The 14,223-nt window shown below is 39.8% G+C and overlaps 1 protein-coding gene across 2 annotated transcripts in view; it reads right to left on the reverse strand.

The window, feature by feature from the left end:
• The window catches only part of LOC139948044 (uncharacterized), a 70,961-nt gene that overhangs the window by 14,286 nt on the left and 42,452 nt on the right, over nucleotides 1–14,223 (reverse strand). For both annotated transcript variants that reach the window (XM_071946043.1, XM_071946042.1), the window contains exon 2: nucleotides 2,137–2,319. In XM_071946043.1, the coding sequence (XP_071802144.1) occupies nucleotides 2,137–2,319 (183 nt within the window). The remainder of the gene's footprint in view (nucleotides 1–2,136; nucleotides 2,320–14,223) is intronic.

Consider the following 14,223-nt stretch of genomic DNA (forward strand, 5'->3'; position numbering starts at 1 on the left):
CAACCGGAAGCAAAGACAGAGTTAACGATAGAGCTATCCACACTGTCTGGTGGTACGTGCTGACACATTGGATAAGTCCCACGCCATGGGATGTGGGTCGCACAATATTGGACAAGGGAATAAGAACAACTATTTCGAAATTGTAACAATTCTCACAGGGGGACATGATCAATATGCCCTCGTTTTAAAAACAATTTAATGCAACGAGTGAAATAAGTAGAGGGTTCATAAATTTGGTAAAAGGCACTCAATTTGAATTAACTATGACCACGTTGTTTGACATGTATGGAGAATGTCTGTACATTGTACATTACCTGGTTGCACTCAAAACTGTTGATACATTTTAGTGTTAAAACACTTGTGATGTAGGTGTACATGTACAACTGTGTTGGTGTACACATGGTATGCATACCTATAGTTTGCAGATATGTTGAATTTTGTCACAACATCTGTTGACACAGTTGTATGTTTTGCTAACATTCACCTGTAAATGCCAGCCAGTGCAGATAGCAATAAAAAAATTTAAAGCGCAATATGGGAGGAAAAACAAATCTAGTTGCAGTTGTTGAAGGCACGCGTTAACCTTGGACTTCCAAATAAACATTTCGAAATGAAGCTATTTTCGTCCCACATATCTGTGCCAATTCGTACCAGCCAGTCCCGCAAAGCTTTCGTGCCAAACATTTTATAAACCAAAAACGAACTTAACGCCGTTACCGCGTTTCAATAATGAGTTTGTTGGTCAGGTCACCTGTAAACAATCAGGTGACCTTTATCAGGTGACATTATCAGGTGGGTATCACATGACCACCTGAACTCACCAAAAAACCCGAAAATAGCTTGAAATAAAAACACAACTCCCCCAAAAAAACCTGACTGATTAGTTTATTGCCAAAATTAAACGGGCTCCTTTCCCGAATTACTACGGGCAGGGCAAGTTGAAACATCCTGTTGGTATTAAGCTAATTGGTTGCTACGGCAACCGCAGCCAAATGACGTAAGACAAGCGGTTTAGCTACGTCTTTCCTGGCAGCGTGGTTGGGAGAAGGGGGGGGGGGGGGGGAGAAACTGTGGGCCATCCTGAAATAGGGTGACCATCCTTTTTTTAGGTTAACGCAAAACATCAGCCAATGTGAGCGTAACACCAAAGCTGGCGATTCGAGAGAAAAAAGCCCGTAGTATAAATACAAAAATCTGCTTAGCACAGAAAAGTATTGCTAAGCAGAAACTGGGTACCAGCCACAATTCCACAAAATTTACATTGTTGCAACTGGTTCCACACTCAATGTTTGCTCAGTTAAGAAAGTTGATAAGCAATATTTCCGACTTAACAGCTTTTGTGAAATAAGGTCCTGGTCCTATTCCGTGAACAACCTACACCCCCCCCCCCAATGCAATTTTCTTCCTCAAAGACAAGGAGAAGGCTATTGAGATTCGGGTGTGTAGAGTCAATAAGTTTATTTGCTGTCACCATATAAAACGCAGGGACACGCTTTGACATGTGCAATGTGTCCTGTTTGGGACTATTTCGGGAACCGGGTGAGACCTCTTTGAAAAGGTCAACGGCGTCAACAGAGCCAACATTCTCAAGTACTGCGCGGTGGTACCGTGCAAGCCTCTAAAAGACCATCTTCTCATCACGGCTATATTGGCTTTTCTCATATTGGTATTTCGTACGTTCCTGCGTCAGCGCTAATCAGAGCACTCGAGAAAACTCAAAACTATTTTAAACAAAAACAGGCAAGGACAGCAGTTCTAGGAGTATTCGATTCGAAGTGTCCACAAATAGCAGAACTTTAGTTCCCTGAATTATTTTTTTGGCCACGATTTAAACTGATGACAAATGACAACAAATCACGACATTAAAATCTTCCACAAAACTATGATTCCATTATCTCTATGGTTGTTGTTGCTTAAGACCCTTGTCATACGAGGCAACCTTACAGACAACCAACAGCAGTGCGTGCTTACGGACCACTTTGGTGGCACTTTCAGACAATGCCTTACGATCCCCCAATTAAAAAATATGTAAACATTCATATGTGAATGCCTTTCCTGACAAAAGCCCTATCAGGGAACTGCACCAAACCCTTTCCTGTTTTTTTTTTCTTCAAGTTTCTCTCAGTAATGACGTACCTTTTCGAACATTGAGTTGATTTTCACCGCTTCCGCTGAAGTCATAGAGCACAACGAAGACGTCAGGGTCAAACTCATCTTGAACGTTTAATTCCTCTGAGGAGTTCCATCTTGTGAGGTCTACGGGGCCGTGAGATGGGGTGCTGGGAAGAGGTCTTGACTGTATACTGTCTGGAAAGTTTTCTAGAATGAAACGGACAAATACGAGAGACAAATTAAATTAAATGATCTCTATTGGATGTAGCATGGTACACAAGAAAGAGCACCCTGATCTTAAATTCAGTCGTGCTTCGATGACGTACACACACTTTCTGACTGAAACTAAATTCAAGTTTTTGGCTGGGTTAGGCAAGCTTGAAACTACACGGAGGCCACAAAGCCAGTGGGCCGTATTCATAAAAAATAGCAATTGCTTTCTCTAGGCTTTTGCTTACATCTTTATACAGATGTATGTATAAAGATGTAAGCAGAAGCCCAGAAAAAGCAATTGCTATTTTTTATGATACGGCCCAATGGCCCACTTTCCCGAATCTTGGCCACTGTACCACTTCAGAACTTTCCCAATCACTTTAAAATTTTCCAAAGGAAGCGCCTTTAAAAAGAATTCAAATGGCCTTGCTCTCTCTGAAGATGAAATGCTAGGCATATTACTGTTGTATTAGGCCACTTTTTAAGATGGCAGATCTGGAGAAAAAATATTTACAATTACAGAAACCAAAAACAGAGTCTTTCTCAGGTTTTCTTTGTTGATTTCCGAACATTATTATACCCACATTATTGATATTCTTTATCCCCGATGCAAATTTAACATCTGTTAAACAGTATTTGAAGAGACAAAATCGCACACACATCAACTCAACATGGTTCCAGTAAGTGTCATTGACATTTCCAAGTTCAAGGCCTGTTATTGACAGCAGAAGAAAAAAAACCCTGGACACCAACAGACATTGCGATCAATTTACCGTTCCCGTACATAACAACCACATTACGAAACACATGTATTACTCATCTTCAACATGTAACAAGTAAAATAAACACACTCTGCTGCTGTTGTTATTAAAAAAAACTCTCTCTGTTAATCATATCTGCGACTGTGCTGACTATATTAAAATTTTATATCATGTTTTTTCTTTTTCTCCGTCACTTTAATACTTTGAAAAGTGAACAGAAAAGATTTGTTATATGTTATTTTTTATTTTATTTTTATTTTTTTATTTTTTTATTTTTACCCATACACTGATGTGTGTTAGCACTGTATACTCAGTACTTTCCCTGAGTCCTGTGAAAAAATATCACAGGCATGTTACTCAGGTGGGAAACAAATGAAGTGGTTTATTCCGTGATATTGCAAAGAGAAGATTTGTTTTCCCCCAAACTGAAGAAAAAACAAGCCCTGCGGCTAAAATATACTTTACACAGGCAAGACAAATTTCCTGAGTCTACTTTTTCTAGTTTCACATTTGTCTTTAAATTATAAAAACTACTTTGAGGGGTACACCCCAACCAGGGGTTTGGGCACCTGGACTTAATATCCCCACAGGAAATTAAGGGCCTCTCTGGGGGCTGAGGTAGCCACCTTGGTATGGTCTCAAATGTCGTGCGTGACGTCCAGTTTTAAGAAAATCTAGAGAAAATGTGACCTGGGATTTTTTTTCTTCCCTTCTCTTCTGGAATGTGACACTCAACCAACGGAGATTACTTTATATTTCCATACTGCGATATAAAACGAAGTGGTTTATTACGTGATATGGCAAATCAAAATTTGCATCCCCTTTTGGTGATCCCCTGACTGCCGCTTCCCAGGTTGTATCATAAGCTTGGGTGTGATCCCTGGCTAAACGGCAGTTACAGGTTGAAGCTTCTAACTGCGGACCCCAAACAAAAGATATTGACATAATAGGGAGAGAGCCAAAAGACATAGGGCTAAGTATTAGCTCAGTTTTTAGAGCACCGGCACATTAATCCAGCAGGTTACAGGTTCAAATCCAACCCACTCTAGAAGAGTTTTCTATGTTTAACCTAGAGTGATTAAAGACACTGGACACTATTGGTAATTGTCAAAGACCAGTCTTCTTACTTGGTATATCTCAGAAATGCATAAAATAACAAACCTGTGAAGATTTGAGCTCAATTGGTCGTCGAAGTTGCGAGATAATAATGAAAGAAAAAACACCCTTGTCACACAGAGTTGTACACTCGAAATCAAATTCGTGGAAAGTTCTTCTTTCTCGAAAACTAGGGTAACTCCAGAGGGAGCTGTTTCTTGCAATGTTTTATATTATCAACAGCTACCCATTACTCGTTACCAAGTAAGGTTTTATGCTGATAATTATTTTGCAGAATCAGGGAGAGTTGGCGGCTCTGATGTGGATTTGGGTGTGTAACTTGCAAGTCTTGGGTCATTTTCATAGAGCTCTGAGTCGTTGCGCGCGCTGTCGGTGAATTGGCCGCGGTGTGCATAAAAGGAAAACGAGAAACGTCTTGCACCTAGACAACTCTATAATGGCTGATGCGCTTATTACATGTTCATAAGTTTCTATTTCATGTTTGTTTTTCAGAGAACTTTCTGTAGAATCAGGGAGAGTTTGCAGTCTCTAATGAGCCTGATTGATAGCCAAGTCTAAGATGCCAGCTGCCTGAGTGACCTACATTACTATTCTCTGTAAGTGTAATCCATCCCAACTTCTTGTGGTATGGGGGGAGAGGGGAGGTGAATGATATACAATACAAACTTTCACATATTGATGGGTTTATGGCTTACACATGAATTTTTCAGCTCAAAGGAAGAAGGGAGCATCTGAGACACATTTCAAATTTGCAGCTGTCTTTTGACCGACATTATTGAACCCCAAAACACTTTGTCGATTGTCCTCCCATTTTATTTCAGTAAAAAAACAAAATCAGATTCTCTTTTTATTTCTCACATAGTTGGAAGTACTCAATGTGGTAAAATGTCAAAGATCGTCAACATTTTTGATCGGTGATTCATTGTTGTACTAAATCATGATTTCATGCACTGCAGATGGTATTCTTGAAGTAAGAAAAAATCCTTAGGACTTCTTTTTTTGCCAAAAAACCCTTCTTGTGTCAGTCACTCCCAAAAATCTTGAGAAACTAGAATTAACTGATGCAAACTGCTTACCAACCAAAATGATCTATGGCATAAATGCTTAGTTGTAGTGGCCTAAAATGTGACCACCCTAGCAGAGTCTTTCTCGCCAAAGTCTTAAAAGAACAAATTACTAGGGAGTGAAACAAGAAAGATTTTCTTGTACAATAACAATTTTCAGCTGTTAGCCGAACACATAAACGATATGCAAAATCTCAGACAAACAACTTCTCCAAAACAGCAGTGAAAACAATCACTATTTACAAACATCTTCCAGCACGACTATAAATAACGGTTCTACTGAATTTCTCCTCGCTAAAACAGGGGACTACAAAAAATAACGAGGTCTAAAAATAATCCAGTTTAAACTTTGGTCACTCAGGGAAACCACTTAAGAAAATTAGGCCCTCTGGCGCTTGCAGTGTGAATATAGGATTATAAAACAGCATGGGGGACAGAATTTTAAGAAAGGGAATATTGTCCGACAAGGCAAAGAGGGAAAGAATAAACTGCTGGTTTGTCCTGGTCTGGTCTTTTCTTGGATGAAGGCGAAAAGAAATCTGTTTTATAAGAATATGCATTGGAGCGTGTTGGCATATGGTGGGCAGCGAATGGAGTTCATTGTTTGTTGAATGACCTTCATTGGTTAGTGTTTTGTTACGTAACCGGGCACAAAATATTCACATACAAATTTTATTGCCACATTTGTAATTTTAGCAGTATGGTAAAGACTTTCCAGAGTTTTACACAGCTGCTAATTAAAAACAAATTGTTTTGGAAGGTACAAGTATTTGCAGGCTACCAGCCAAAATGCTGATTGAATATTCTGCCACTGGTTCACTGCAAATTTTGGCTAGGAAGGGAAAATTTGTAATATTTGTAATGTTTTCATCTCTCTTTACAAGAAAGCAAAAGAAAACCTACCAGCCCCAAAAATCACATTGTGACTTGTGTAAGTTGGTAAAATTGCTTTTACAACGTTTTCTGCTTTGTGGTTGAATGAAAATTGGGTGTAGATCTGCTTAAATTGCGCCACTTTGAGACCATGGAAGAAAGGAAAAATTACCCTTGGCCACTGTCTCTACAATGTGCCATGTAAAGTTTGACCACAAACCTCGGTCATGCATCTAGAGGTAACACGCTACCTGTGGGGACTTATATTGATAGAACTCCATTCAATGCTAATAAGTAATCCTGAATTCAAACACCACATGTAGAACTAAACGCACATGACTGAAGCTATCATCACAGATTAAGGCTCTGTGAGTTTTGCCGCCTCTCTCCTACGAACCCTCCCCCCCCCCAGCCCGCCACCCGTGTTTTACCAATCACAGGAAACATCATAACGTACACAAGAATTTACAAGCTCCCACATGTAGGTATAATGCATTCAAATGACACAACGCAACATTTTTAATGGTCTGGCACTTTCGGCCCGTCAGTTCAGAGATGACAAACAGATGGACTGCAAATTGTACATGTCGAGTACGTGTTGGGAATATTTGTAGTATGACAAATGTTCCCAAGTACACTTGTACACATCACTATTTGCAGTTGAGGGTCATAAATCAAGAGTCTATATTATCGTAAAATCAACTGTGTAAACAGACTGTGTGGGTATTAATGGTACATGTAGGGTCAAAATTCCCTTTCACACAAGAGCAATTTAGCATGGGTCCCTTGTTAAAGTGTAGTGTGGTTGTACAAATTTACAAATTTACCTCATGTGAAAGGACAACAATTTTTAGGATGCTCACACAAATTTTATTTTTATTTTTCTTCTGAAAGGCATTTTTAACAAAAGTTTTCAAAATTTCACTAAAAAACTGTGTTTTTTTTCCCTTGTCGAAGCAACCTATTTTGACCCCTCTCAAGATTCCCTGTGAGGAGGCTAAACAATTCCATGTGGATTTAATTCTGTTTTGGTTTTTCCTAAAGTGAGAAAAACAAACAAAAGTATTCCTCATTTTTGCATTTTCAAAAAAGCCTCATCATCATCTGAAAAACATCTCTACAAATCTCCATTTATGGTGAGATGCAAAACAAATCTTGCAAGACGTTCCCCTCAAAGTTGCTTTGAAATGACAAGTTCTTAAAAAAACAAATTGCCGCCGCATGACTTCCCTGAAGTTGAATTGACACTTTACTAAAAAAAAATCCAAAACTGTCATTTCATTTAGTTTTTCTTTGTCCGTTTATTCATTTCAGCGAGCACAGCTTCCGAGCCTCAAGACCGGCAGAAATTCCTTTCAGAAAAAAAATGTCCCCTCCAAGCTATGGATGAGTCCCAAGACATCATACCTGTACAGGTAATCTTGAGAAATGCCGCTCCTGCAACAACCCAATAAATTATCAAGCTGACATAGACTATCATTAAAGGCACTGGACACTTTTGGTTATTGTCAGACACTGCTTCAAAGGGAGCCGTTTCTCACAATGTCTTATACTACCAACATCTCTCCATTGCTTGTTACCAAGTAAGTTTTTACGCTAATACATATTTTTTAGTAGTTACCCAACGTGTCCTATACCTTTAAACAGACACACAATCACCATCGGAGCTTCTGGCGACATTACAGATTCCTGTCCTCCATTCATCAGGTTTTGGATCAAGAGCTGAGATCCAGAGTAATGACAACACCTAGCGGAACTATTCCCTTTTTACTTGGCAGGAATGACCGAATGCCACTTGTCCCCCCAAGGGGGAAACAACTGAACTTCTATCGCAAGTCATTTGTCAGTTGACTTTCCCTCCTGTCTACTTACAGGATACTTATAGACCTGAGATTCTGTTTGTTCACGTGGAAACCTTTCAGTGGCTGGTGATGTTCACTTATTGAGAGGAGGGATGGCAATGGAACACAGAGGAAGTTTAAAGGCAGTGGACACTATTGGTAATTGTCAAAGACTAGCCTTCACAGTTGGTGTATCTCAATATATGCATAAAATAACAAACCTGTGAAAATTTGAGCTCAATCGGTCATCCAACTTGCGAGATAATAATGAAAGAAACAAACACCCTTGTCACATGAAGTTGTGTGCTTTTAGATGGCTGATTTCGAGACCTCAAGTTCTAAATCTGAGGTCTCGAAATCAAATTCGTAGAAAATCACTTCTTTCTCGAACACTACATTACTTCAGAGGGAGCCGTTTCTCACAATGTTTTATACTATCAATCTCTCCCCATTACTTGTTACCAAGTGAGGTTTTATGCTAATGAATATTTTGAGTAATTACCAATAGTGTCCACTAAAAGCTGATGTACATGTATTCTTATTCAGCAGAGGGGGAAACAACTGGAAGCTTGCTACAAACTATAATCACAGCGATAATATCAAATTCATTTTTGGCAATGGAGGACTGAGGAGGGGACTGAGGAGGGGACTGAGGAGGGGAGAGGAGGGTAGGGGCTTCTTTGTGGGTGTGGTTAGAGAGCTCAAAGAAGCATTCAGGCAGTTCCATGCACAACAAAACCTCTCAAAATTATCCCTTCCTACAAAAGTCAGAGAAAATCCATGCAGAGTCCATACAAAACAACCTCTAAAGCAAAACTAAAAACATCTTTTTTTCCCCTCCAAACTCCCAACAACTTTTCCTCCAGGGTAAGAAACTTGAAAACCCTCACTACCCCCTCTGCCCATGGTCATTAGTTATTCCACTCATTACCAGGCACCACAGGCTTCCACAGTGGAGGGCATTTGGAGAATGTTATTTCCAATATCTTTGGTCCCGGAATGTCGCACCTTTTGCCACATCCTGTTTGTTACATTGATTCAGGTGACCATCATAAAAAATGGGCCCGGTATACTGGACTAGATATATGAAAGTGAAATGGTAAAGCAACCTGATAAATTAGGACCAAATGTAATGGACTGGCATACAATGACTGGCAGCAAATGATCATTGAACATGTATGATCATTGAGCTTATTGCCCCATGGTACATGTATAATGGACTGGCATACAATGACAGGTAGCAAATGATCAGTGAACACCTATACTCATTGAGCTTATTGCCCCATGGTACATGTATAATGGACTGGCATACAATGACAGGTAGCAAATGATCATTGAACATGTATGATCATTGAGCTTATTGCCCCATGGTACATGTATAATGGACTGGCATACAATGACAGGTAGCAAATGATCATTGAACATGTATGATCATTGAGCTTATTGCCCCATGGTACATGTATAATGGACTGGCATACAATGACAGGTAGCAAATGATCAGTGAACACCTATACTCATTGAGCTTATTGCCCCATGGTACATGTATAATGGACTGGCATAATGACTGGTTGCAAATAATGACCGGTGTATAATGGACTGAAACAATGGACCAAATGCTCCACCTGCCTCCATTCTTTTCCTCCACAGCTCTTCAGATCTCCTTAAACTCAAACCAAAACCCTCTCTTTAAACCAGATATAGCTCCCACATAACCACAGCCTTTCTCAACACGGATGTAACAAATTTTCCCAGCCTTACAAACTTGTGAAAGACATGTCCTTTAAATACATTCATAGCTTTCAATTTCCTCATTAGGAATTGAAATGTCATGCTGGCAAACGACAGCAAATTTAGCAGAAAAATTAGACATTTCACACGTGAGAGCGTGTACCGACACCCTCTCATGACAATCATTCGTCTGAAGTATAATTAGTTTCTGGGAGGAGGGATCCCGACAAAACCTGTTCAAGCTCATCAGGGAAGAAATAATGTAATAGTGGCTTTATCCGTCACTCAGTGACGCTCAAAGCACTTCAAAGTATTTCCTGCAAGGTATGTAGGAATACAATTGAGTACACCTCCTTTAAAACAGCACCATGTAATGGTTTACAAGGTGCTGTGGCGCAACATGCAGCCAATCCAGCCAGGAACACCAGGGCAAACCTCTTCTCTTTCTGATAAGTGCACTTCCACTGGGTCCTTAACGTGCATTTCGCAACACACTGGACCAACAGCTTAAAGTCCCATCTGAAGGACGAAGCAATGGTTAAGTGTCTTGCTTAAGGAAACGACTGAGACTCAAACCCACACTCTGCTGATCAGAAACACCAGAGTTTGAATTCGGTGCTATTCACTGCCCGGCCACGACACAGTATGACTTCACAACAAAATAAAAACCTTTTGACCACCGTCCAAAAATAGCTTCCTGCTTTTGAGCTACTCAAGTTCAACCACATGTGTCTTGTGGTCGACACAGGTGAGCATAAAGTGAGTAAGCCATGGTACTATAAAAGAAAATTTAAGATTCCAAGAAAAACAGGTGAGGGTCTACCCGCTGCCACATCAAAGCATGAGGTCAGCAAATTCTCAACTGCATGTATTATAAACCTGCTTTCTTGAACTGTATTTGTACAAACTCAATTGAAGGAAATATTTTGTGTGAGTGAATTTTTTTTTAATGAATGACAGTTCATTGACACAGGAGATAAAAGTTCAACCACAGAGCATGGGGTTCAACAAATCAAGTTGTTTATCAGTATGTATTTGCAGTTTTCAGTGCTTGTGTCCTTTCTTTGTGCCGTTTTGTGTCCACACCGGACTCAAGCTCTCCAGTGTTTCTAAAGCTCCAGTGTTTCTGATCAGCAGAGTGTATAAGTTCGAGTCATGGTCATGCCAGGTTGTTTGTTTGAGCAAGAATCCATGTACTTTCAATTGTTTGTCCTTCTGATGGGACATTGTCTGGATGTCTCTTTAACTGTTCCAGTCATGCCAGTACACATTGACATTTCCAATTGAACTGTTCCAGTCATGTCAGTACACATTGACATTGACATTTGATAGCAGAGATCCCCTCTTCAGTGCCCGTAGAAGAAAACTTCAGCCATGCCCTCATGCATACCTTTTACCTTACAATCTATTTCTCCCCCAAACTAAGATTTTCCTACCGCAACCAAAAATTTAGCAATTCCTTCATCATATAACAGGTCTATTCCAGTCCACTAACAGCTCTCTTAACTGTTGAGATGCTAGTATAATGTATCAGGCCTTGAACTTCGCTGTTGAAGGAGCACAGAAAATTTCCCCTGGAAAGGACACCTCTTTAAGGAAAAGATTCTACTTTCTCCAGAAGAACATCAGAGCATACTGATAGGAACGTTGAATCGAAACCAACGGTTCTTTTCATTTAGAAATAGTCATTACATGGTGTTAACTTCGACAACTGATTGAGCTCAAACTTTCACAGGTTGGTCATTTTATGCATATGTTGAGATAAACCAAGTGAGAAGACTGGTCTTTGACAATTACCAATAGTGTCACATTTAAGAGAGTCATCCCTGAGTTGTACCTCAACTTAAACCTCAACCCTAAAAATAGTTATGTTTTACCTCCTTTGATGGAGTAGACTCCTGTCAGACCAATCATTCCCCTCCACGGTCTTTCCTTCTTTTCATTATTCTCCCGCGACGATCTCATTATTCCCAACCCCCCCGGAACTAATTAAATTTGCCAAAACGCCATTGTATATTAGGGGAAACAATTATCTCCGGTACGACTGTGACTAGGCAAAATTAACCGCTAACAATGGCACGGTGAACAATGGCTATTGGGATTATCTACCACGCCCAGTTGTTGGCATTCAATTGTGTGAAGTACGTGTAGGGAGCTATTTTTAACACATTGGATTGTTTTGTTTGTGATCTACATTTCGGAAGCCTGTTGCGTTAATCAGTGCTGTGTTAATCCATGATTGTAAAAAAACAAATGGGACCAGTGTAAAACAGCAGTGGACCAGTCAGGTTTACGGAGAAAAGTACAGCACTCGGTACTGTCACTGGTGCCAACCAGATGGCAGGGTACCAAGAGACGATACAATAATATTTTACTAACATGCACAACTTTGAGGTGGTTTACAATCAGTCAGAAATAAATAATAAAAAGAAATATTTTGAGGTGGTTTACAATCAGTCAGCAATAAATCATAAAAAGAAATAAATTTTCAAAACAAAGCAGTGCTACAGACCAGGTATCTGTTAATTACAGTTAACACATCCTTTAAATTGTTTGACATCAATTTATTGTTTACATATTAAAAAAATAAAAAATCAAAACAAAGTTTCATTCTGTTCAAAAACTCAAGATGCATCAATTCATGCTGTCGCTGCAAACGAATCAGCAATACTCAATGACAAAAAAAACTGATGTTAATAACGAGCAATTTCACTTAGAAGGTCTTGCACCAAGACTTCATTCATATTCATTCCCAACAGACAGGGAGTAAACATACCAGCAGATTGACACAGCAATGACACTGACATCGACGGAAGCAGACAGTGTGACAAACAGTCTAATAAGGAGGTAAGGAGGGGGCGAGTGGGGGTGGGGGGAAGAGAAAGAAAGGGTCACAGATGAAACCAAACAAAACACCACAGATAAATATTTGTTAAAAAGTTACATCAAATTTTGACTACAGAATAGGAAACCTTGATATCCAATGTGAGAATGTGTTGAAATCAAAGACACAGTAAACACAAGGAAAAAAGTCCCCCCCCCCCCCCAGGTCAGAGGGGTGCGCACCCTATGCCAAGTATGGGATCCAAAAACAGGTCGGAAATATACTTGGCAGGTTTTTCGGGGAAAGAGAAATTCTACAAGTCGGCGTTCATGTTACTTTAAAGTTTGAAAACTTTGAAAGCTCACTGTATTTATTTTACATACGATACCAAAACAACTGTTTGAAGACTCCCACCCCAAAATACACGACCAAGTCCAGCCACAAGTCTGACACTCAAGCTACTGGTTTCAGGCCTGTGGTCCAAATTGAGACTTGCCCTGAAAGTTTAACAGCATTCCAAAATGCTTATTTGACATTTACTCCATCAGTATAAATCACCCACTCCCAAATATTAAACATTGTATGGGGGGGGGGGGGGGGTTAGAGAGCCAACCTTATCCATTTAAGGAAATACCGGTCCTAGATAACAGATCGCTCACACTGGGTGTCCAATCAGATCCCAATCAACAATCGTTACCGACTAATCATTCTGAAAAGTAGTCCCGCAGGAGTCTGGTGCCCCGTTTTTATCAAACGGAATGTTACAAAGCCGACCGTACGTGATCGCTGGCAGAAGTAACGGCTGTACGAGAATGCTGGCGGAGGAAATGTCATACGTAGGATAGCGGAGGAAGGTTAAGGACCGGGAGATGAGATGGTGTTATCAAGTTGTCTCTTGTGTGACGGAGAGAGATATGAGAATTGGACGTCAGGTGTTGCACCAATCATTGAGTTGTCTTTTGACACTGACAGGGGCATTTTAACAAGATGACTTTTAAAGGTTGGGTGATAGATTGTAAGACACAAGAAATTAATGAGCATCAAATTTTACTTGGTGAGAAGCAATGCCGCTAATGATGATAGTATTTTGAGAAAGGATTCCCTTTGAAGTAAAGGTTTTTTTGGATAATTTTTTAGGCAAAAACATTTGAACTTCAGAAACGCTTGATTCAGGTATGAATCATTTTCTCATATTTCTTCTTAGGGTAGGTGTTCGCTCGTAAATGCAGCACCCAGAGATGTTGCTACCTTGCTAATCATGGATGGATTCAACGGAAATAACGTGACAGTGTTTTTCTGTTTTCTAAGCAAGTAGACACTATATTACGCTGAAACCTTCACATAGGCAAACAGATACAATCAAAATTGCATCTGTATATGCATCCTACATTGTATAAATCAGCATTACATGGACAAAAAAAAACATCTATAGACCCTACATTAAAAGCTGGTATGCAAGAACACTTCCCATGCTCAGAAACACCAAGTTTACCAGCCCCCAAGTATGCCACAATGCCTGCATAATGAGGAAAGGTGCCGCAAAGCAAGATTTTTTCCTAGGCAAACAAAAACTTCAAAACAATATTTTCTGTCCAAACAGCTTTATGAAATTTTACCCCTAATGCTACACAGATGTGCCCACCCTTCATTTTCTCACTTTTCTTTCAGTTTTGTTCTGGAAATCTAGCCTC

This window comes from Asterias amurensis, chromosome 15 (genome assembly GCF_032118995.1).
Source record: "Asterias amurensis chromosome 15, ASM3211899v1".
Taxonomy (NCBI): Eukaryota; Metazoa; Echinodermata; class Asteroidea; order Forcipulatida; family Asteriidae; genus Asterias; species Asterias amurensis.